Here is a 25,391-nt window from a genome sequence, read left to right as displayed (position 1 = left end):
AAGGAACAAAACAGTCACTTTTTTATTTGTCAAAACAACTACAAAATATTAATAAAGCATGACTTCAACAGACGCAAAATAATAGAATGTCTCATCATCATCACATGACATTCTTTCTCAAAAGCATTATCAAACACATATATCAAAACACATATATCAAAACACATATATCAAAACACATATTTCAAAACACATATACCAAACACATACACTACCAGTCAAAAGTTTGGACACACCTTCACATTCCAGGGTTTTTCTTTATTTGGACTATTTTTGACATAATAGTGAAGACATCAACATTATGAAATAACACATATGGAATCATGTAGTAACCAAAAAATTGTTAAACAAATCAGAATATGTTTTATATTTGAGATTATTCAAAGTAGCCACCCTTTGCCTTGATGGCAGCATTGCACACTCTTGGCATTCTCTCAACCAGCATCATGAGGAATGCTTTTCTAGCAGTCTTGAAGGAGTTCCCACATATGCTGAGCACTTGTTGGCTGCCTTGCCTTCATTCTGTGGTCCAACTCATCCCACACCATTTCAACTGGGTTGAGGTCGGGTGATTGTGGAGGCCAGGTCACTTGATGCAGCATTCCATCACTCTCCTTATTGGTCAAATAGCCCTGACTCATTGCCCTGTTGAAAAACAAATGATAGTCCCACTAAGCTCAAACCAGATGGGATGGCGTATCACTGCAGAATGCTGTGGTAGTCATGCTGGTTAAATGTGCCTTGAATTCTAAATAAAACACAAACATTCACCAGAAAAGCACCCCCACACCATCACAACTTCTCCTCCATGCTTCACGGTGGGAACCTCACATGCGGAGATCATCCGTTCACCTACTCTGCATCTCACAAAGACACGACGGTTGGATCCAAAAATCTCACATTTCGACTCGTCAGACCAAATTAGACGGATTTCCACCAGTCTAATGTCCATTGCTCGGGTTTCTTGGCCCAAGCAAGTCTCTTCTTATTATTGGTGTCCTTTAGTAGTGGTTTGTTTGCAGCAATTCAACCATGAAGGCCTGATTCACACAGTCTCCTCTGAACAGTTGATGTTGAGATCTGTCTGTTACTTGAACTCTGTGAAGCATTCATTTGGGCTGCAATCTGAGGTGCAGTTAACTCTAATGAATTAACCCAGAGGTAACTCTGGGTCTTCCTTTCCTGTGGCGGTCCTCAAGAGAGCCAGTTTCATCATAGCGTTTGATGGTTTTTGTGACTGCACTTAAAGAAACTTTCAAAGTTCTTGAAATGTTCTGGATTGACTGACCTTCATCTCTTAAAGCAATGATGGACTGTCATTATTTGAGCTGTTCTTGCCATAATATGGACTTGGTATTTTACCAAATAGGGCTATCTTCTATATACCACCCCTACCTTGTCACAACACAACTGATTGGCTCAAACACATTATGAAGGAAAGAAATTCCACAAATGAACTTTTAACAAGGCACAACTGTTAATTGAAATGCATTAGAGGTGACTTGTAACGAATCTCCTCTTCGTCTGAGGAAGAGTAGTCAAGATCGGACCAACAAGCAGCGTGGTAAGTGTTCATGTTAATATTTTAATATAACAGAACACGAAACAAAAATAACAACGAGAATGTAAGAAACGAAACAGTCCTGTCAGGTGAAACAAAACAAAACAGGAAACAACTACCCACCAACACAGGTGGGAACAGGCTACCTAAGTATGGTTCTCAATCAGAGACAACGATTGACAGCTGCTTCTGATTGGGAACCATACCAGGCCAAACACATAGAAGTACAAAACCTAGAACAAAACATAGAATGCCCACCCAAACCCACGCCCTGACCAAACCAAAATAGAGACATAAAAAAGGAACTAAGGTCAGGACGTGACATGATTCCCTCATGAAGCTGGTTGAGAGAATGCCAAAAGTGTGCAAAGGGTGACTACTTTGAAGAATCTCAAATATAAAATAGATTTGTTTAACACTTTTTTGGTTACTACATGATTGCATATGTGTTATTTCATAGTTTCGATGTCTTCACTATTATTCTACAATGTAGAAAATAGTCAAAATAAAGAAAAACACTTGAATGAGTAGGTGTGTCCAAACTTTTGACTGGTACTGTATATCAACAATCAAAGATAAGTATTCTGAACTCTGTTCTAGTTGAGCTTATTGGTTCCTTTGACTACATGAGGAGGCACAACTGTCTGCCAATTGGCCACTGTCCTGAGAATCAGATATCTGCATATGGTGTTGGTTAACACTCCGTCTTTATTCAAAACACACCCTTGTCTAGCAAGAGGACCAAGTATAAATATCTGTACAAAATTATTCCCATAACTGCATATTGATGTCCTCTCGACTCCCACACAGACACACTTACACCGTGCTGGGAAGTTGTGGATATACAGGCTAACACTGCAGAGTGGTGTGGCTGACTGGCTGCATACACCCTCAAGGAGACTTAGTGTTTCCTACTTGGATAGAGCCAGGGGTGCTGAGTCCTTACCCTCCATGGTGTATATGAGTGAGGGGCGTTTTGGGGGGACGCATGGGGCAGAGGAAGAGGAGGGGGTGTGGGGAAGGGTGGAGGAGGAGGGTGAGGGCTTGGCCTGCCTGTCTGTGGGGAGGTAAGATGGGGAGGGTGAACGACCCTTACTCTGTAGGCTACTGTTGCTCTGCAGGGGGGAGCTGGAAGTCCTGGGGGCTCGGGTCAGAGAGGATGATGAGGCGCTGGAGAGGGGCGACCTCGTACCTGCGTACCCCAAAATACCCGTGCTCATCATGAACTCCCTGGAGCCGTATGAGGGCGGGGTGGGGGCGCGGGAACCCGGGGGGCGCATGCTGTCTGCAGGGAGGCTGCGTCTGCTGGGGATGTCGTAGACCCCCATGTCTGGGCAGCCATATAGGGCCTGGGACCTGGCCTGCATCAGCAGCATCCTGTCCTTCGCCTCCATCTCCTGTCGCTCCTTAATGGAGGCCATGATGGACTTGGAGAGGTTATCGTAGCGGACCGGAGAGGCCTCCCGATGGATCAAGGTCTGTGGGGAGAGGTCCCTGTGTATCAGGGCCTGAGGGTTGAGGTCCCGTAGAGAGGGGTCCCTGGGTAAAGTGTCCCTTGTCTGGGGAGATTGTCTGCTGACCCCCATGAACACGGGGCTGTAGGCATGTGAAGGGGACCCCTGCAGCACACTGCCATCGAGGCCCAGGGTCAAGAATTGGGGGTGGTAGTGAAGTGGCGGTCCCCCTCGCTGGGGCAGGTAGTTAGGGTCACCTGGGTTCACCAGGTTGCTGTAGGAGAAGCTGCTGCGGCTGGACAGGGGGTTGTGAGGGGGGAACCCGCCCGTAGACACCTGGTGGGAGATCAGACCCTCTGAGTGCAAGGCCGGCAACTTGTTTCCATGTCTATAGGCGTGTTTATGGGAGAGGAAGCGGGAGTTAAGGGTGAGAGAGTTGAGCTGGTGTGGAGAGGACATGGGACCCGACTGGAAGGTTAGCTGCTGGTCCACTCTGGCCAGGATGGGTTCTGATGACAAGTAATGACCTCTACTGCTGCCCCCCTGTTGCTCTGGTGCCACCTAGACGTAACCACAACCACAACATATAACAGACCGTCAGAGAGCTCTCAAACCACAACCACGATCTGTGAAAACGGCTGCACAATGTATCTGATGTCATTATTGCGAATTATATGACTGACCTGTTGGACAGATAAGGGGGGTGTTGGCTTGGTGGGGGACTGCGGTGCTGGCCTGAGCTGCTGCAGGATCTGCCCAGGGGGAGGGCTCAATGGTTTGGGATGAAGACTACTCTCTGGAACTGAAACACAGAGGAATGAGGATTAATATTCACCAAAATAAATGTGAAATAAATGACAATCATATCTAGTGGGACTGAGCTAGTCCAGAGAGAGACAGTAATGTATGTGGAATCTAACACAAGCCTTTCATGGTACATTAAATAATGTCACCACTATGATGCAGTGTTGAGAGCAGTGGATGACCGTTTGAGGGGTTTCTGGACTGTTTCAAGTTTCTTCATGATAATTTCCTCAAGTCATCTATAATACGAGGTGCATAAATACAGGTACTGTATGCTTGTTTGTCAGATTAGTAACGTGACCCTACCCTCTAGGGCTGCTAGGTGGCTCTTCAGCAGGTTGGGATCTGGTTTGGGGTGCAGCGGGGGTGGGGTGTTCAGGCGTTTAATATCTGGCTCGTCCATACCGTCAGCAGACGGGCGCTGAGAGCGGAAGAGAAGGAAATACAGTTCATTATATCTGATCTGCTGATGAAGTCTAATAACGATGCTGTGTGTGTGAATAGAGGATCTTCCCTACTGAGGGTATTTGGGGTGGACAGACTTACTTTACTCTGGAGATCATGACGCTGGACACCGTTATCCCTGACCCTAATAATTGGGATCTGTCTGTCAGTCTCTGGTTTCAGGAAAGGAGGCATGATGCGAACTGCTGATTTCTTAATGGGCCTCGCTGTATACCTGGTATGGTCCAAGCAAATAGATGAGTTAATGAGCTCCAATTTAGAGTCCGTTTACAATATATTATACTGTACATGATGTTTACATAAAACATGAAATGTTTCTTACTTTGGAGAGATGGGACTACATATGAGATACTCCAAGTTGCCACAGCAACCTAGAGTGAAAGGGTTGACCCCTCCTTGAAACTTCCCAGTAACCTGTGAAAAAGTAACCAACAATTTCCTAATTAAAGTGAGGACTCAACCTAGAGTCACCACATTATATAGTACAGAAACCTTTTATCTAGTCATTTAAAAGCATGAGTAACATGGAATGAAGTACAGCCCAGGGTTTGTCTGACCTGTTCATTGGTGGTTCTGCCCCTAGATACCAGATAGAGGTGGAACCCTGTGAGGCCCAGGACAGGAATGAAGAACAGGCCTGATACACTCATCACCACCAAGCTGGACGAAGCAGTAAAGGAGACTCAACAGCTCTCTTTAGGAAGCTTTGCAAATGAATGACCATGATCATACTGCACATACTGTATGAAAACACACACACACACACACACACACACACACACACACACACACACACACACACACACACACACACACACACACACACACACACACACACACACACACACACAGAGCACACAGAGTACACAGAGTGTGTGTAAGTAAGGATACGTGACAGTACAGTGCAGCTTCAACAGGTCTTCCTGATGGTGTAGAATGTAGAGCAGGCCACCGGAGAACACGCCCACCATGTGCATCGTGAGTGACAGCAGAAACAGGAAGAAGTAGCGGTAGTTCCGCCTCCCGATACAGTTGTTCACCCAGGGACAGTGGTGGTCAAAGTCCTGCATGCGATTATGACACAATGGAATACAACATTAGATAACACATTCAATCACTCTGAGAATTATGACGACATATTGTAGCAGCCTACTTTACATGACTCTGTCCAACATTGTGTATCCATGCTACAAACAGTATTTTGGAGTGGTATAGCTAGCCACTTACACATGGTATTGATAATGATTGGACAATGAAAAAACATTATCATCAGAAGTCAAATATCATACAAATGTTGATATGCACTTAGCTGTCTTAATATACCTCAGTGTACCCACACAGATTGTCCCAACCCTTTTAAAATCTCTCTCTCCGCTCCAGGGACAATAAAGGATTGGGGGAAAGGGATTAACCTGATTAATGTGATCCCTCTCTCACCCCTCCCCCTCTATCCCTCCATCATTCTCTCTCCCCCATCCACCATTACCCTACAGCCACACACACATCACAGACAAACTGAATTGGTCCACCCACACAGACAGCATCGTGAAGAAGGCGCAGCAGCACCTCTTCAACCGAGGGGGGCTGAAGAAATACGGCTTGTCACCAAAAGCACTCACAAACTTCTACAGATGCACAATCGAGAGCATCCTGTCGGGCTGTATCACCGCCTGGTACGGCAACTGCTCCGCCCACAACCGTAAAGCTCTCCAGAGGGTAGTGAGGTCTGCACAACGCATCACCGGGGGCAAACTACCTGCCCTCCAGGACACCTACACCACCCGATGTCACAGGAAGGCCATAAAGATCATCAAGGACAACAACCACCCAAGCCACTGCCTGTTCACCACGCTATCATCCAGAAGGCGAGGTCAGTACAGGTGCATCAAAGCAGGGACCGAGAGACTGAAAAACAGCTTCTATCTCAAGGCCATCAGACTGTTAAACAGCCACCACTAACATTGAGTGGCTGCTGCCAACACACCGACTCAACTCCAGCCACTTTAATAATGGGAATTGATGGGAAATGATGTAAAATATATCACTAGCCACTTTAAACAATGCTACCTAATATAATGTTTACATACCCTACATTATTCATCTCATATGTATACGTATATACTGTACTCTATATCATCTACTGCATCTTTATGTAATACATGTATCACTAGCCACTTTGACTATGCCACTTTGTTTACATACTCATCTCATATGTATATACTGTACTCAATACCATCTACTGTATCTTGCCTATGCCGCTCTGTACCATCACTCATTCATATATCTTTATGTACAGTGCCTTGCGAAAGTATTCGGCCCCCTTGAACTTTGCGACCTTTTGCCACATTTCAAGCTTCAAACATAAAGATATAAAACTGTATTTTTTTGTGAAGAATCAACAACAAGTGGGACACAATCATGAAGTGGAACGACATTTATTGGATATTTCAAACTTTTTTAACAAATCAAAAACTGAAAAATTGGGCGTGCAAAATTATTCAGCCCCTTTACTTTCAGTGCAGCAAACTCTCTCCAGAAGTTCAGTGAGGATCTCTGAATGATCCAATGTTGACCTAAATGACTAATGATGATAAATACAATCCACCTGTGTGTAATCAAGTCTTCGTATAAATGCACCTGCACTGTGATAGTCTCAGAGGTCCGTTAAAAGCGCAGAGAGCATCATGAAGAACAAGGAACACACCAGGCAGGTCCGAGATACTGTTGTGAAGAAGTTTAAAGCCGGATTTGGATACAAAAAGATTTCCCAAGCTTTAAACATCCCAAGGAGCACTGTGCAAGCGATAATATTGAAATGGAAGGAGTATCAGACCACTGCAAATCTACCAAGACCTGGCCGTCCCTCTAAACTTTCAGCTCATACAAGGAGAAGACTGATCAGAGATGCAGCCAAGAGGCCCATGATCACTCTGGATGAACTGCAGAGATCTACAGCTGAGGTGGGAGACTCTGTCCATAGGACAACAATCAGTCGTATATTGCACAAATCTGTCCTTTATGGAAGAGTGGCAAGAAGAAAGCCATTTCTTAAAGACATCCATAAAAAGTGTCATTTAAAGTTTGCCACAAGCCACCTGGGAGACACACCAAACGTGTGGAAGAAGGTGCTCTGGTCAGATGAAACCAAAACAAACTTTTTGGCAACAATGCAAAACATTATGTTTGGCGTAAAAGCAACACAGCTGAACACACCATCCCCACTGTCAAACATGGTGGTGGCAGCATCATGGTTTGGGCCTGCTTTTCTTCAGCAGGGACAGGGAAGATGGTTAAAATTGATGGGAAGATGGATGGAGCCAAATACAGGACCATTCTGGAAGAAAACCTGATGGAGTCTGCAAAAGACCTGAGACTGGGACGGATATTTGTCTTCCAACAAGACAATGATCCAAAACATAAAGCAAAATCTACAATGGAATGGTTCAAAAATAAACATAACCAGGTGTTAGAATGGCCAAGTCAAAGTCCAGACCTGAATCCAATCGAGAATCTGTGGAAAGAACTGAAAACTGCTGTTCACAAATGCTCTCCATCCAACCTCACTGAGCTCGAGCTGTTTTGCAAGGAGGAATGGGAAAAAATGTCAGTCTCTCGATGTGCAAAACTGATAGAGACATACCCCAAGCGACTTACAGCTGTAATCGCAGCAAAAGGTGGCGCTACAAAGTATTAACTTAAGGGGGCTGAATAATTTTGCACGCCCAATTTTTCAGTTTTTGATTTGTTAAAAAAGTTTGAAATATCCAATAAATGTTGTTCCACTTCATGATTGTGTCCCACTTGTTGTTGATTCTTCACAAAAAAATACAGTTTTATATCTTTATGTTTGAAGCCTGAAATGTGGCAAAAGGTCGCAAAGTTCAAGGGGGCCGAATACTTTCGCAAGGCACTGTACATATTCTTTATCCCCTTACAATTGTGTCTATAAGGTAGTAGTTTTGGAATTGTTAGCTAGATTACTTGTTGGTTCTTACTGCATTGTCGGAACTAGAAGCACAAGCATTTCGCTACACTCGCATTAACATCTGCTAACCATGTGTATGTGACAAATCAATTTGATTTGACTATTGACCCTACTCAGACCCACCCTCCCCCTCAACAACTACAGCACACCCTCCCTCCCCTCCCTCCACCCTCCCTCATCACCCTCTCCTCCACCCCTCCTACCCTTCTCCCTAACCCTTCCTCCCCACCACCCCTTTCTCCCCCTCTCCTCCCCACCACCCCTTCCTCTCTCCCCACCACCCCGTCCTCCCCCTCTCCACTACCCCTTGCTTGTTCTGTTTCCCTTTCCTCCCTCTCTCCCTTTATCACTTTCTAACCCATCCTCCCTTTCTCCTCCTTCCCTCTCCCTCTCTCACCTCCCTCTCCCCTCCCTCTCACCTCTACACAGTGGTCACAGACACTGCAGTGGGAGCATCGTGGAGGTCTGTAAAAGTGGCAGGAGGCACACCACTTCAGCCTGACCTGGACACCCTTCACATCCACATTCTTGTAGAGCGGAGCGCGGAGGTCATCGTCCTTGTCCTCGTCCTCATTAGCTGAAACACAAACACACAGCTCAACATGAACTACAGATCAATGGCACAACACTGGGAGTGGGGTAACACTAGACATACACTACCGTTCGAAAGTTTGGGGTCATTAGAAATGTCCTTGTTTTTGAAGGAAAAGCACATTTTATGTCCATTTAAAATAACGTCAAATTGATCAGAAATACAATGTAGACATTGTTAATGTTGTAAATGACTATCGTAGTTGGAAACTGATTATTATTTTATGGAATATCTACATAGGCGTACAGAGGCCCATTATATGCAACTCCTGTGTTCCAATGTCACGTTGTGTTAGCTAATCCAAGTTTATCATTTTAAAAGGCTCATTGATCATTAGAAAACCCTTTTGCAATTATGTTAGCACAGCTGAAATGTGTTGTTCTGATTAAAGAAGCAATAAAAACTGGCCCTCTTTGGACAAGTTGAGTATCTGGAGCATCAGCATTTGTCGGTTCGATGACAGACAAATGACAGACTCAGGATTCATTTAATAGTAGCCGCAAAACACCAGTCTCAAAGTCAACAGTGAAGAGGCGACTCCGGGATGCTGGCCTTCTAGGCAGAGTTCCTCTGTCCAGTGTCTGTGTTCTTTTGCCCATCTTAATCTTTTATTTTTATTGGCAAGTCTGAGATATGGCTTTTTCATTTGTAACTCTGCCCACAAGGCCAGAATCCCAGAGTCGCCTCTTCACTGTTGACGTTTGTCACGCCCTGACCGCAGAGATCTTTTTATTCTCTATGTTTGGTTGGTCAGGGTGTGACTCGGGTGGGAAACTCTATGTTCTTTATTTTGGCCGGGTATGGTTCTCAACGATAGACAGCTGTCTATCGTTGTCTCTGATTGGGAATCATACTTAGGCAGCCTGTTTTGCCACCTTAGCCCAGGCTCTGCCGTAACCGGCCGTGACCGAGAGGTCCGTGGGGCGACGCACAATTGGCCTAGTGTCGTCCGGGTTAGGGAGGGTTTGCCGGTAGGGAAATCCTTGTCTCATCGCGCACCAGTGACTCCTGTGGCGGGCCGGGGACAGTGCGCGCTAACCAAGGTTGCCAGGTGCACGGTGTTTCCTCCGACACATTGGTGCAGCTGGCTTCCAGGTTGGATGGCGCTGTGTTAAGAAGCAGTGCGGCTTGGTTGGGTTGTGTATCGGAGGACGCTTGACTTTCAACCTTTGTCTCTCCCGAGCCCGTAGGGGAGTTGTAGCGATGAGACAAGATAGTAGCTACTAAAAACAATTGGATATCACAAAATTGGGGAGAAAAAGGGGTAAAAAAAAAGAAGAAATGATCGGACCAAGGTGCAGCGTGGTTGGCGTACATTTTATCTTTATTAAAAATGAACACCTAAAAACAACAAAAGGAAAATGGACGTAACATTCAGTAGGCTACACAGAGCACCCCACACAGAACATCCCACAAAACTAAGGTGGCAAAACAGGCTGCCTAAGTATGATTCCCAATCAGAGACGAGCGTAACAGAACATCCCACCAAAGAAGGACCAAGCAGCTTGGACAGGACGAGTGGATGTGGGAAGAGATCCTGGACGGTAAAGGACCCTGGACGCAGGCTGGAGAATATCGCCGTCCAAAGAAAGAGATAGAGGTAGCGAAGGAGGAGCGGCGACGATATGAGGAGGAAAGCCATCGATGGAAGTCAGAGAAGCCACTCCTCCAAAAATTGGGGGAGGGCCACAAGGGGAGGTTGGCGGAGCTAACTCACGGCAAGTAGCGTGGTACTGGTCAGGCACCGTGTCTCCAGTGCGTGTGCACAGCCAGGTGCGCTCGGAGCCAGCTCTCCGCAAGTGCCACGCTAGAGTGGGCATCCAGCCAGGGCAGATTGTGCCAGCTCAGCGCTCTTGGTCTCCGGTGCGCCGGTTCGGCCCAGGGTATTCTGCTCTTGGTCTCCGGTGCGCTGTGACAGCTCAGTGAGTCCTGTGCCTGCGCTCCGCACGTGCCAGGCTAAAGTGGGCGGCAGGGTAGCCTAGTGGTTAGAGCGTTGGACTAGTAACCGGAAGGTTGCAAGTTCAAACCCCCGAGCTAACAAGGAACAAATCTGTCTTTCTGCCCCTGAACAGGCAGTTAACCCACTGTTCCTAGGCCGTCATTGAAAATAAGAATTTGTTCTTAACTGACTTGCCTAGTAAAAAAAATAATAAAAAAAAACATTTAAAAAGTGGGCATTCAGCCACGAAGAGCGGTGCAAGTTATAAGCACCAGATCTCCAATGCTCCCCCACAGCCCGGTTCGACCTGATCCTGCGCTCTGGAGGTGCCGGGCTAAAGTGGGCATTCAGCCTGGAGGAGTGGTGCCAAAGCTGAATCCAGTGCTCCCCCACAGCCTGGTTCATCCTGTGCCTGCTCCACTGTCCAGGCCTCCAGTTGGTCTCCCCAGCCGGGTCAGTCCGGAGCCTGCAGCGAGGGTCCCCAGTCCTGGGCCTGCAGAGAGGGTCTCCAGTCCAGTTCTTTGTTTCTGGCCATTTTGAGCCTGTAATCAAACCCACAAATGCTGATGCTCCAGATACTCAACTTGTCTAAAGAAGGACAGTTTTATTGCTTCTTTAATCAGAACAACAGTTTTCAGCTGTGCTAACATAATTGCAAAAGGGTTTTCTAACAATCAATTAGCCTTTTAAAATGATCAACTTTGATTAGCTAACACGTGCTAAACGTGCCATTGGAACACAGGAGTGATGGTTGCTGATAATGGGCCTCTGTACGCCTATATAGATATTCCATAAAAAATCAGCCGTTTCCAGCTACAATAGTCATTTACAACATTAACAATGTCTACATTGTATTTCTGATCAATATGATGTTATTTTAACGGACAGAAAATGTGCTTTTCTTTCAACAACAAGGACTTTTCTATGTGACCCCAAACTTTTGAATGGTAGTGTACATCTGTGTGTAGTTTATCATTCTATTCAAGAATAAATCCAATGCACTAGCTAGTTTGTTATAACTAGTAGACAATAATTCAATACAGTTGAACAACTACATGCCCACCAACTGTAATTTACAGTACTGAATAGACTTGTGCATAGTATAGTAGTTATTCACCCATGGGGAGAACGCCTGCATCCATAAAGGTTGCCATGGTGAAGTTGGCCAAGACAAGGAAGAACAGGATGGCACTGCATGGTGGTACGTAGGTTGACACGGTCACTGCCAGCCACGGGCACCTGGGACAGAGACAAGATGCAGATCAGTGGACTCACAATACACACACATTACACTCACAGTACACACACATTACACTCACAGTACACACACATTACACTCACAGTACACACACAGCACACACACAGTATACACACAGCACACACACAGTATACACACATTACACTCACAGTACACACACATTACACTCACAGTACACACACATTACACTCACAGTACACACACATTACAGTCACAGTACACACACATTACACTCACAGTACACACACATTACACTCACAGTATACACACATTACACTCAAAGTACACACATTACACTCACAGTACACACACATTATACTCACAGTACACACACATTACACTCACAGTATACACACAGTATACACACATTACACTCACAGTATACACACATTACACTCACAGTATACACACAGCACACACACAGTAATATACCTAGGTTGAATGTGTTCAAAGGGGCATAAATCTATAGCTCTCTGGCTCAGTGTAAGAATAAATCAACAGTCATTATCATAAATATTTGGTTGCCTCAGCAGGAAAATGTAATTGAATACATTTATATTGTTTTACTGTCCAAAACTTACACTAGTTTCCGAACTCGGCAATGCCAAATTCAGTCTGATCTCGAACTTCATGGCGTTTGCACTGCCATAAAGCAAATATGTTTAAAACTAGAGAATTAGATTTGCTGTGAGGATTCCATGATTATATATCTGCAGTGTGAGATGAAATAGAGGCTCTGTACATTAATCAGGGTTCCTGAAGGAGACACAGATAAAAGCACAGTGAATTACAGTATAATGATTACATTTCAGCATGAGTAACCTATGCATTATCTGCATTTTAAGAACAAATGTATTGTACAGTGGAATTGAGTTAAAATCTTCACAGCAGCATGGCTTTGATCTTCACTTGAAAAACTTTGGGCCTCTTACATTATCACAACTGGTATTAGCATCTCCTTCCTGTGGGTATTTTATTTTTAGGGACAATAACAACAGCAGTAGTGTGGTGTGCCATTGAAGTGCAGACTGTGTATTAATGACCATGAACGTAACAGTGACTGTAACAGGACCGTGATCAGTGTGAAAACAGAAACTGGCACCTCCACCCCACATGACCCAAAGCTGCAAATGTCAAGGGTCAGGATGTGACGAGGGCAGAACATGTACAGTGCATTTGGAAGGTATTCAGACCCCTTCCCTTTTTCCAGATTTTGTTACGTTGCAGCCTTATTCTAAAATTGATTAAATTGTTTTTTTCACCCTCATCAATCTACACACAATACCCCATAATGACAAAGCAAAAACAGGTTTTTAGACACTTTTGCAAATGTATAAAAATAAACATCACATTTACATAAGTATTCAGACCCTTTACTCAGTACTTTGTTGAAGCACCTTTGGCAGCGATTACAGCCTCGAGTCTTATTGGGTATGACTATGTACTTTGTTCCATTCATCTTTCCCTCAATCCTGACTAGTCTTCCAGTCTCTACCGCTGAAAAACATCCCCACAGCATGATGCTGCCACCACCTTGCTTCACTATAGCGATGGTATTGGCCAGGTGATGAGTAATGCCTGGTTTCCTCCATGTGATGCTTGACATTCACATTACAAAGTTCAATCTTGGTTTCATTAGAGCAGAGAATCTTGTTTCTCATGGTCTGAGAGTCCTTTAGGTGCCTTTTGGCAAACTCCAAATGGGCTGTCATGTGCCTTTTTCTGAGGAGTGGCTTCCGTCTGGCCACTCTACCATAAAGGCCTGATTGATGGAGTGCTGCAGAAATGGTTGTCCTTCTGGAAGGTTCTCCCATCTCCAAAGAGGAACTCTGGAGCTCTGTCAGAGTGATCATCGGGTTCTTGGCCCTTCGCCTCCGATTGCTCAGTTTGGCCGGTCAGCCAGCTCTAGGAAGAGTCTTGGTGGTTCTAAACTTTTTCCATTTAAGAACGATGGCGGCCCCAGTGTTCTTCGACCTCATGGCTGGCTTTTTGCTCTGACATGCACTGTCAACTGTGGGACCTTATATAGACAGGTGTGTGCCTTTCCAAATCATGTCCAACCAATGGAATTTACCACATGTGGACTTCAATTTCGTGTCACATAGCAAATATATTTGCAAACATTTATAAAAACCTGTTTTCGCTTTGACATTATGGGGTATTATGTGTAGATTGATGAGGGACATGTTTTTATTTGATCAATTTTAGAATAAGGCTGTAACGTAACAAAATGTGGAAAAAGTTAAGGGGTCTGAATACTTTCTGAATGCACTGTATGTGTGAAATGAACTCCAATGGAATGTCTTTAGACTGACCGTGACTGTGAAACAGACAACATTTTGACCAAATTTAGAGTCCCTTCCCCAGCTCTAGCTCCAGCCCAGCGTAGTGCAAGATCCCCAACCCATACAGAACAGCCCCAGTTAGGATGAGTGTGGGGGAAGGTGGTTACCCCGGAAGGAATGCCTGGTAAAGAAATGCCAGCTGCAATCCCAATAATCCCAGGATTATGGACTCTGGATTACAGACCACTCTGCCAGCCCACAATGGTGGCATCCTCGCATCAGACGCCAAACACACAGAACCTGCTGTCAGCGGCCAGCAGCACACACAGCCCAAAAGACCCCATTCCATGCATATAGAATAAAATAAACCATACATACTCCATCACCTATACAGCTGCAACAGACATGCCTGCCTTTAAAGACAAACAGCCTTCAAATGCAAGTACAGTATAGTTATGTACTGGAGAAACAGCTGTGTCTGAAGATCTGTCAGAGTAATGCTCCTCTATAAGGATTTACTTAAAGGCCCAACGCAGCAGTTTTTTATCTCAATATCAAATTATCTCTGGGTAGCAACTAAGTACCTTACTGTGATTGTTTTCAATTAAAATGGACAAAAAAACTAAACAAAAAAAAGAGCCCTTTAGCAAAGAGATATTTCTCAAGCAAGAATTTTGCTAGGACTGTCTAGGAGTGGTCTGAGTGGGTAGGGGAAAACGGAAAAGTAGACATTATTGGCAGAGATGTTCTTTCTTATTGGTCTATAAACTAATTTACCGCCTGGTGATGGCACCAGGCAGGCCAAAACTCCATTCCACCAAAACAGGCTGACATTTTAGTCGGTCTTTGCAAACAGCTCTTACACTAAAAAGGCATTATCATAATTTTCACAATTTAACAGTATTATTACAACCTCATAGTGTGTAAATATATATAGATGTTTTTGACTGCACTGGGCCTTTAATTGAAACAGATTAACACCTAATTGTACTACTGAGTAAGCCAGATTAATGAGGGGAACAGAACAGTAGGTTCCCAAAACTGGAGGAGGGGATTCATATCTATGTCTTCTCTGAATAAACATTTCACTAAATGTTGTCATGTTTGAGATGTACTTAAATTGTCATAACAGAGCTAGATTACATGGATATGTGCATTATACTGTACCCTTGTACTACACATTATACTGTACCCTTGTACTACACAGAGTCCATACTGTACTTGTCCCAGTATATCTACAGTATACTGTACTTGTCCCAGTATATCTACAGTATACTGTACTTGTCCCAGTATATCTACAGTATACTGTACTTGCAAGTCTAGCCACCCTACAGTATAAATAGGAAATGTGGATTAAGTTGGCAGATTCAGGGGTAGCTGCCAGCTGGGCAGCACTAAATAGTAGGGATCAAGCCCAGCCAGTCTGGAGTGGTGTTCATGTGCCTGCATACCACTTTCACTGCCCTCCTATACCAGCAAGACCAATGGGTAGTGGGGAAAACAAGGAGCCAAAAAGGCAATTAGGAATAAGGATACTGGCACTGTTCATCTTTTTAAAACAAATGATTTATCTGGTTGATTCCCTTACCCCTTCAACCATCTGTCAAATAATGGATACATCACCTAAAAATACTACATGAGCACAGTATGGAAGATAATGATATTGGATTCCAAATAAGTAGAAATCAGTCAAACTCATTTGGGATGAGTGCGGAGGGTCGGCCCGCGACTGATTGTTTTCTTATCAAAGGGATTATTCCTGTGGAAGCCTTTGCATGAGTGGCCCTGCTGCCTGGACCATCATTGGTTTGTGACCATCTGGAGCAACTGCACATGGAGAGTTCCTCACGCTGCAGTGTGGCCAGGCGGGTAGACAAGCCCTTGCCCTGCGCCTAATGAAACAGACAGCAGAGCTGTATTAAATCATCCAGAAGGGTAAACCGCTGCTGAGACTGTCCAATCTGCACACTGCCATGCCTGAGAAGAGCCCAGCTGTTGGTCAGCGAGTCAACACCACCACTGTCGCATCGGTTAGAGATTCTCACAACTACAGATCCTTGAACATTTCATGGATGTTAGACATGTTGAACAAGATATGATCATCAGACCTATGGAAGGTACTGTATGACTTGGCTTTAGCCACAATGAATGAACACATAACACTGTTATAAGATGGTTTGGAGAGACTACTTCATTGAACTATAAAAACTACGGCTTGAATATCAACGACATATTTCTATTACATATAATAATGTTGTATGTGTAGGGATCGATGTGTAGGTGGGAAAAAAACAAAATGTTTGTTTGGGTGGGGAGGGAGGGATAGAGAGGAGTGTAATTCTATAAATATCTGACCCACTACGGGTGTGTATCACATCTGACCTCCTCCCCTCTGCACATGGTCCCATAATTAACTCAGAATGAAAGGTCAAGAAGGCTTCTACGTACAGAACTTTGCAACATCTCAGCTACATTAAATGTTGAGATTAACTGACAAATCGTTACTAGGAAACACCCTTGACGTTACCATTTGTAAGAATCTTTGCTTGTTTGTGGTTCTACCCTTCGTACCAAACACTATAAGTGTTTAGTGATGCTTGAATGTCCAACGAATGTAGCTTTATAAAAAAAACTAGCTTTATAAAAAAACTACATTAATTCTACTGCACCAACAATCAAACATACAAAATGACATTCTGTAGATTTATCCAGGGCCCTTTGGCCTTTGTATGCCTTTTGTGAATAGGATAAAAGCAGAAGTCAAATGTCCATCTCACGTGGAGTAATTAAGCAATAAGGCCAGAGGGGGGTGTGGTATATGGCCAATATACCACGGCTAAGGGCTGTTCTTATGCACAACGCAACACGGAGTGCCTGGATATAGCCCTTAGTCGTGGTATATTAGCCATATAGCACAAACCCCGAGGTGCCCAATTGCACCCTCACCCTCACCTCCCCACCCCTTGGCTGTACCAAGGTTGATTTTATGACGGGAGACAACCAATGTCCCTTTTCCTCAGTGGTACTAAGGTGGGCTTGTATTTGGTCAAGACACTGGCAGGAGCTGTCATCTGTCCATCCCTGCTTTTAAAGGAACTAAGTAAAGGCCTGTCTAACAGTAATGTAGGCCTACATATGATGTAATGGCAAAAGATTGTCCCTCCAGATTCCATTTCTTCTGCTGCTGCCAAATAATTATATAATTTACAGCAAAGGGTGGTTCCCAAAGATCTGGGGTCATGTCCAAATAAATAAATGTGCTTCCTGCAAAGTGTTGATGAAACGGGCCTCCACTGCTTCCTGAGTGAAAGGGGAAACAAAGAGCTTGTGTGATTGGGCTGGACTGCTCTGTTTCAACATGACCTTATCTATGAGTAATGGCTGTTCATGGAATAGACGATTTCAGACATACAGTGCCTTCGGAAACTATTCAGACTCCTTGACTTTTTCCAAATGTTGTTAGGTTACAGCCTTCTTCTAAGATTGATGAAATGGTTTTTTCCATCATCTATCTACTCACAATACCCCATAATGACAAAGCAGAAACAGGTTTTAAGAAATGTTTGCTAATTTATAAAAAATTAAAACGGGTATATCACATTTACATAAGTATTCAGACTCTTTACTCAGTACTTTGTTGAAGCACCTTTGGCAGCAATTATAGCCTTGAGTCTTCTTGGGTATGATGCACTCTGGAGCAGGTTTTCATCAAGGATCTCTCTGTACTTTGCTCCGTTCTTCTTTGCCTCGATCCTGACTAGTCTCCCAGTCCCTGCCGCTGAAAAACCTCCCCACAGCATGATGCTGCCACCACCATGTTTCACCGTAGGGATGGTGCCAGGTCTCTTCCAGATGTGACGCTTGGTATTCAGGCCAAAGAGTTCAATCTTGGTTTCATCAAACCAGAGAACCTTGTTTCTCATGGTCTGAGAGTCTTTAGGGGCCTTTTGGGCACATAACAGCAAGCGGGCTGTTATGTGCCTTTTACTGAGGAGTGGCTTCTGTCTGGCCACTCTACCATAAAGGCCTGATTGGTGGAGTGCTGCAGAGATGGTTGTCCTTCTGAAAGGTTCTCCCATCTCCACAGAGGAACTCCAAAGCTCTGTCAGAGTGACCATCGGGTTCTTGGTCACCACCCTGACCAAGGCCCTCCTCCCCCGATTGCTCAGTTTGGCTGGGCAGCCAGCTCTAGGAAGAGTCTTGGTGGTTCCGAACTTCATCCATTTAAGAATGATGGAGGCCACTGTGTTCTTGGGGACCATCAATACCGCAGACATTTTTGGGTACCCTTCACCAGTTCTGTGCCTCGACACAATCCTGTCTCTGAGCTTTAAGGACAATTCCTTCAACCTCATGGCTTGGTTTTTGCTCTGACATGCACTGTCAACTGTGGGACCTTATATAGGCAGGTGTGTGCCTTTCCAAATCATGTCCAATCAATTGAATTTACCCCAGGTGGACTCTCAGAGCAAAGGGTCTGAATACTTATTTAAATAAGGTACTTTTGTTTTTTATCCTTAATACATTTGCAAACATTTCTAAAAACCTGATTTCACTTTTGTCATTATGGGGTATTGTGTGTAGATTGTTGAGGATTTTTTATATCCATTTTAGAATAAGGCTGTAACGTAACAAAATGTGTCAAAAGTGAATGGGTCTGAATACTTTCTGTCGACACTATGCTTTATTATAGTGAAATCTCTCACTGGGAACATTTTCAGAAAATTATATTCTCTCTTGTTGGTGATCTTCAATCTTCAGAGAATTCTGCAATATTAACCACAGTGCAGTAGCCCTAGCGTTTAAGAGCATTGGGCCGGCCAGAAACCGAAAGGTCACTAGTTCGAATCCCAATCCGGCAAGTTGGAAAAAACCTGCCGTTCGCCCTTGAGCAAGGCAGTTAACCCCAAACAACTGCTCCCGGGCGATAATGACATAGATTTTGATTAAGGCAGCCCCCCGCACCGCTTTGATTTACATTTGATTGAGATGTCAACTAAGGTGATTTCAATGTTAAATCAACCAAAAATTGCACCCTGTCATTGGATTTAAGATAGGTGAAAAAAAGATGAAATTCCCCTACGTTGATGACTTTTAACAAATCCAATCAGTTTTCCATGTTGATTCAACATCATCACATTGATTTTAATGATTTTTTTATGAAGTAGAAACAATGTTGATTCAACCAGTTTTTGCCCAGAAGGGTGCCACCCACATACAGCAGCAGCATACTGATGCCAATCACTCACACACACATAAACACTTCCACACTCACCGCTGCTGCTACTATTTATTATCTATCCTGTTGCCTAGTCACTTTACCCCGACCTACATGTACATTCACTCTTAGAAAAAAAGGGGCTATCTAGAACCTAAAAGGGTTCTTTGGCTGCTTTGAATAACCCATTTTGGTTCCAGGTAGAACCATTTTCACAGAGGGATCTCCATGGAACCCAGAAGGGTTGTACATGGAACCAAAAAATGTTCTCCTATGAGGACAACCGAAGAACCCGTTTGAAATCCTTTTTTCTAAGGGTGTAGGTACCTCAATTACCTCGTACCCCTACACAGATCGCCTCAGTACTGGTACTCCCTGTATATAGCCATGTTATTTTTTACTCGTTATTCGTTTTTTCACTGTGTATTTATTCCTTGTGTCACTATTTCTACTCTGCATTGCTGTAAAAGGACCCGTAATAAGCAACCAGTAATAAACAACACCTGTTGTTTACAAAGTTTACAAAGCATGTGACAAATAAGATTTGATTTGACCAGAAGACAACGGTCTCTAGTCCTCTTGCCAGATTCCAAGATTCAGGAGCCTTAGTTTCAACACTACTTCCACAGATGGGGGAATCAAAGGGCATCGACCAGAAAATCGTGATCCTAATCCGAAACTTCACATATGCTAGAGCACCTGGTATTCAAAGTTAGGGTTGTGGGTTAATAATACTATTTGGAGGGAACCAAACATTAAGAGTAGTTTCTTTTATGGGACAATACACAAATGCTTTTTTTTATTGAGGTTCCCTTTATTTTGATAAGAGAGATGAAAGTGTAATGAATTAAAGGTTATTTGTTGATGTGAAAATCTAAATGTACTGATGTTGAGCTTGTGTCATTAGATTTGTGGTGGGGTAGGAATCCCAGATATTATTGTGAAAGAAATGGGTCCCCGCTGAAATTTTTTGAATACCACTTTGCTAGAGGACCCAATTGAAACTTTGCTTGAAAAACAACAGAGGAGGAAACTTGGACATGTCTGGCTACAGGGGTCAGGGTTCAGTGGACTTAGTTAACAGCTGTTATGGTATTAGGTCTACTCACCAAGGCTCTATTAGCAATCTAAGGGATAATGTTGGCAGTGATCCTCACATTACTAAAAGGTAGTTTTGAGAATACAAGGGATTCATTCGGGAACCCGTTTTGCTCTAAACTGACCCAGTCTGACTTCTAGGAAATATACCTGACTCTAAGTTCTCAGCATCATTGCACTCTGGAAGAAGTTAACATAGTTTTTATACCAAATTCAAATAGCCTACAGTAGCTCAGATTAAGAGGATCAACATGATATTAGGCAATGAAATGTAACTACCAGTGGCGTAAAATACTTTAAAGTACTACTTAAGTCTTTTTTTTGAGGGTTCTTGTACTTTACAATTTATATTTTGGACAATTTATACGCTATATATACAAATGCATGTTTCTGTTTCAGCCACACCTGTTGCTGACAGGTGTATAAAATCGAGCACACCGCCATGCAATCTCCTTAGACAAAAATTGTCAGTACAATAGCCTTACTGAAGAGCTCAGTGACTTTCAACGTGGCACTGTCATAGGATGTGACCTTTCCAGCAAGTCAGTTCGTCAAATTACTGCCCTGCTAGAGCTGCCCCGGTCAACTGTAAGTGCTGTGAAGTGTGAAGTGGAAACATCCAGGAGCAACAACGGCTCAGCCGCGAAATGGTAGGCCACACAAGCTCACAGAACGGGACAGCTGAGTGCTGAAGTGTGTAGCGCGTAAAAAACATCTGTCCTCAGTTGCAGCACTCACTACCGAGTTCCAAACTGCCTCTGGAAGCAACGTCAGCACAAGAACTGTTTCCGTCATGAAATGTGTTTCCTTGGCTGAGCAGCCGCGCACAACCTTAGATCACCATGCGCAATGCCAAGCATCGGCTGGAGTGGTGCAAAGCTCGCCGCAATTGGACTCTGGAGCAGTGGAAACGTGTTCTCTGGAGTGACGAATCACGCTTCATCCTCTGGCAGTCCGACGATGAATCTGGGTTTGGTGGATGCCAGAACACTGTCAGTGAAGGGAAGTCTTAACGCTAAATGACACAATGGTATTTTAGACGATTCTGTGGTTCCAACTTTGTGGCAACAGTTTGTGGAAGGCCCTTTCCTTTATCAGCATGACAATGTCCTGTGCACAAAGCAAGGTCCATACAGAAATGGTTTATCGACATTGGCATGGAAGAACTTGACTGGCCTGCACAGAGCCCTGACCTCAACCCCATCGAACATCTTTGGGGTGAATTGGAACGCCGACTGCGAGCCAGGCCTAATGGCCTAACATTAGTGCCCAACCTCACTAAAGCGCTTGTGGCTGCAGCAATGTTCCCACATCTAGTGTAAAGCCTTCCCAGAAGAGTGGAGGCAGTTATAGCAGCAAAGGGGGCACCAACTCCATATTAATGCCCATGATGTTGAAATGAGATGTTCGACGAGCAGGTGTCCACATATTTTTGGTCAAGTAGTGTACTTTTACTTCATTACATTCCTAAAAAAAAAATGTACTTTTTACTCCATACATTTTCCCTGACACCCAAAAGTTACACTTTGAATGTTGGCAGCACAAGAAAATGGTCCAATTCACACACTTATCAAGAGAACATCCCTCCCTGGTCATCCCTACTGCCTCTGATCTGGCTGACTCACTAAACACACATGACTCTTTGGTCAATTATGTCTGAGTGTGGAGTGTGCCCCTGGTTATATGTAAACAAATAAAAAACGAGAAAATAGTGCCTTCAGGCTTGCTTAATATAAAGAATTTGAAATTATATATACTTTTACTTTGATACTTATGTATATTTTACCAATTACATTTTCTTTTGATACTTAGGTATATTTAAAACCAAATGCTTGTAGACTTTTACTCATGTAGTATTTTACTGGGTGACTTTTCAGTCTTACTTGAGTCACTTTCTATTTAAGGTATCTTTACTTTTATTCAAGTATGACAAATGGGTAATTTTTCCACCACTGGTAACTACTAATGGACAGCTTTGGGTACAGTATTGCTGAACTGTTTTATGAATAATATTGCATATTGATATGCAAATAAAATTACACCAGAATATTTTTGGGGGTCTTTTTAATAAATTGCTTATTCTCGCCCCCAAAAATGGTGTCATCGTTACACTTCTGTCCGATTGAACGCTACAAAAACACTGGGGAATGTTCTAAATTCCGAATGTGAAAAATGTTTATACTAGTTTGCATAGTGCGTGAGCAACATAACCTATTTTATCACAATATTTCACTGGAGAAAGCTAGTTTGGAGTAAACGTGCACGCTCATTGCCTTATCCATTGAATTCTCTTTAAATCTCCAGACCACTTCATGTATGGAATAGTATACTGTAGTTTCGAAAGGGTAGGCCTACATTCGTGTCTGTTTTTAACTACTTTTCCTGAAGGAGACATAGTGGTCAACTTACGTAAATACGAAGAATAAAGTGGTGGACCCAACGAGGAGTACGGCAGCGGTGGACACTGGAATAAACGCGCTGGCTTTAATTCTCTCATCGCCGCTGGTGGGCATTCTGTAGCCTACTTTCCACAAACATCAGCAGTTTATTCTAACGAAACGATTACACCAAGATAAAATAATGATCCACGATACGATGTATTCCCACTCTTCTATGTCCCGATCTCTGTCCTGGTTTTCGATGGATCAAATGCAAACGAATGCATGGTGAAAAAGTCCAATGAACTGGGACCGTCTTGGAAATCCCACAGTCCCGACTGGTCCCGAAAAATGTAGAGAAGCCGCGCAGCTTACTGGTCAGGGCTCTGTTTGTGGGGGTTTCGCCGGGGGGAAGAATGAATTACGTAAACTACACTATAGCAGGCTAGACCACGTTGTGCTGTATGTTAACCAAAAAAATACAACAATTATTTAATTTCATATTAATTTATTTTTTTAATCATACTCTTGATTAAAAATGTAATTTGCTTTACCATGGAAATGCATTTGTGTCATTAGAAATTGACAATAATGTTGCACTATAGTCAGAGATAGAATATTACACATTTGTACATAATTGAATGCTAACAACCTAAACAGGCTATTCACACCCTGGTACAGTATATGGTGGTCAGGTTACTCCTTTACACTGATCCAAGTTAAGTTAGGTTTTTCTCTTCTGTATTGGGATACAATGAGCCTCATGTGTTCTCCAAGTACTGAAGACAAGAAATGTATAGCAAATGTGAGGTTGAGTCTCTAAGGACTTGTTGTGGGGTTGGACCTGAAGCATGATATTAACATCCCTTATACATGTTGAGCCATCAAATAAGGCTCAGACATAGATGCCTCAGGTGTGATGGATACAAAGGATTGGATCGAAGCCTTAACCCGAGGGCTGATGTGCCTCGTAGGGATCCTGGGGAACAACTGGCTGGGTCTCCGCTCTCTCCCTGGACCTAAGTCCCATCTCCGCACCAACGAGCTCCTCTTCATCAACCTGGCCGTCTCCAACCTCATCACCAACTACCTGGTGGACCTCCCTGATACCATGGCTGACTTTGCTGGCCGCTGGTTCCTGGGGGAAGCCTACTGCGGTGTGTTCCGGTTCTGCTCGGACCTGTCGGAGACCAGCAGTATCTTCTCTACCTTGTTTATTAGTGTGTTCTGGTACCAGAAGCTGGTGGGCTCTCTGAAACGCGGAGGAGCTCCGGTCCAGCTGGACAGCCTCCGTCTCGTAGCCTGTCTCCTGGCTGGCAGCTGGACAGTGGCTGGGGTCTTCAGTGTTCCACACTTCTTCTTTGTCCAGGTGGACAGTGGGAATGAGAGCCACGAGGACTGTATAGAAGTATTTCCCTCCCAAACTGCAAGGCAGACCTATGAGACATTGTATCTGACCCTTGCTAACGCCCTCCCCATCACTGGTATAGTGTTCTCCAGCATCCAGATTGTGATCACTCTGCTAAGGAACCAGATGCGTATCAAGGGCCTGACTTCTGACCATCACAAGGGGACAGATAATGCTCTACCTAACCAGCGGGAGAAGATGGACATCTCAGAGAAATATGATGAAACAGGCATCAAGACATCTGATAAAGAGGCAGATTTACCAATAGTTGCTTCTCCAGATTTCCCTCAGAGTTCTAGAAACCAGAGGATTTCAGACATCTGCCCAAACCTGCCTGGTGTCTCCTGCTCTGTCCTACCTTGTGCAGGACCCTCTGTTGTACACAGCTCAATCAGTTCCCCCCTCTACCAGGTTGAGGTTGGTGAGAACAGAGTCAGAGCTTCACCCGATCTCCAGAGGACCTCCCAGCCTCCAGCTAAACTCAGCCCAGGCACGCAGGTGAAGGCAGCCAAGAGTGTGGTGGCTGTGGCCACTGTGTTTGTGGTGTGCTGGGTGACCCACCTCTTACTGAGGATATCCAGCAACATCCACACGTCCTCCGTAGTGGTGGAGGTGGCCAGCTACATCGCATCCTCTTACACCTGCATCATACCTTACATCTTCCTCTATGGAGTAAAGAAACTGTCTTGCTCCTGCAGAATGTAGATAGATATGGTTATACACACATTGCTAATTTACTGGCATCAACCCAGACCCACTGATACGTAGAACTGCTGCTTTTTAGGACATCTGTGTTGTCTGAAAATAAATTGAAATTAGATTGGCTAATCACCATGATTTCATTAGTGTAATTATACTACTGTAAACAAACAGGCAGTATATTCACATTTTTCTGGTCATGGCTGCTCTGGTCTACTTATTGCCCCTGCCCAGCGGAGGGGTGGCT

The 25,391-nt window shown here is 44.1% G+C and overlaps 2 protein-coding genes across 2 annotated transcripts; one reads left to right on the top strand and one right to left on the bottom strand.

Moving 5' to 3' along the window:
• LOC110536812 (palmitoyltransferase ZDHHC8B) lies at positions 1–23,459 on the bottom strand. The gene is made up of 10 exons (XM_036937144.2): positions 23,069–23,459; positions 11,918–12,039; positions 8,689–8,846; positions 5,176–5,348; positions 4,842–4,944; positions 4,607–4,698; positions 4,366–4,498; positions 4,126–4,240; positions 3,699–3,817; positions 1–3,576 (listed from the first exon to the last, which is right to left on the bottom strand). Exons 1-10 carry the CDS (start codon positions 23,170–23,172, stop codon positions 2,473–2,475), a joined length of 2,223 nt encoding a protein of 740 aa, XP_036793039.2. The 5' UTR covers positions 23,173–23,459; the 3' UTR covers positions 1–2,472.
• Positions 23,282–25,391, top strand: LOC110539128 (rhodopsin-like). Its single transcript, XM_021626098.3, has one exon. The coding sequence runs from the start codon at positions 23,957–23,959 to the stop codon at positions 25,148–25,150; it is 1,194 nt and encodes a 397-aa protein (XP_021481773.2). The 5' UTR covers positions 23,282–23,956; the 3' UTR covers positions 25,151–25,391.

This window comes from Oncorhynchus mykiss, chromosome 12 (genome assembly GCF_057628025.1).
Source record: "Oncorhynchus mykiss isolate SJ-2025 chromosome 12, ASM5762802v1, whole genome shotgun sequence".
NCBI classification, from domain to species: Eukaryota; Metazoa; Chordata; class Actinopteri; order Salmoniformes; family Salmonidae; genus Oncorhynchus; species Oncorhynchus mykiss.
The sequence above is the reverse complement of the archived record's forward strand: the minus strand, read 5'-3'. Positions and strand labels throughout refer to the sequence as shown.

Coding starts and splice junctions, on each gene's coding strand:
- LOC110536812 (XM_036937144.2), bottom strand. CDS start 23,172: ATGCCCACCAGCGGCGATGAGAGAATTAAAGCCAGCGCGTTTATTCCA. Junction 8,847..11,917: donor TGCAGGCGTTCTCCCCATGG/GTGAATAACTAC, acceptor TTTGTGTTTCAG/CTAATGAGGACGAGGACAAG. Junction 5,349..8,688: donor TCTGTGACCACTGTGTAGAG/GTGAGAGGGAGG, acceptor AATCGCATGCAG/GACTTTGACCACCACTGTCC.
- LOC110539128 (XM_021626098.3), top strand. CDS start 23,957: ATGGATACAAAGGATTGGATCGAAGCCTTAACCCGAGGGCTGATGTGC.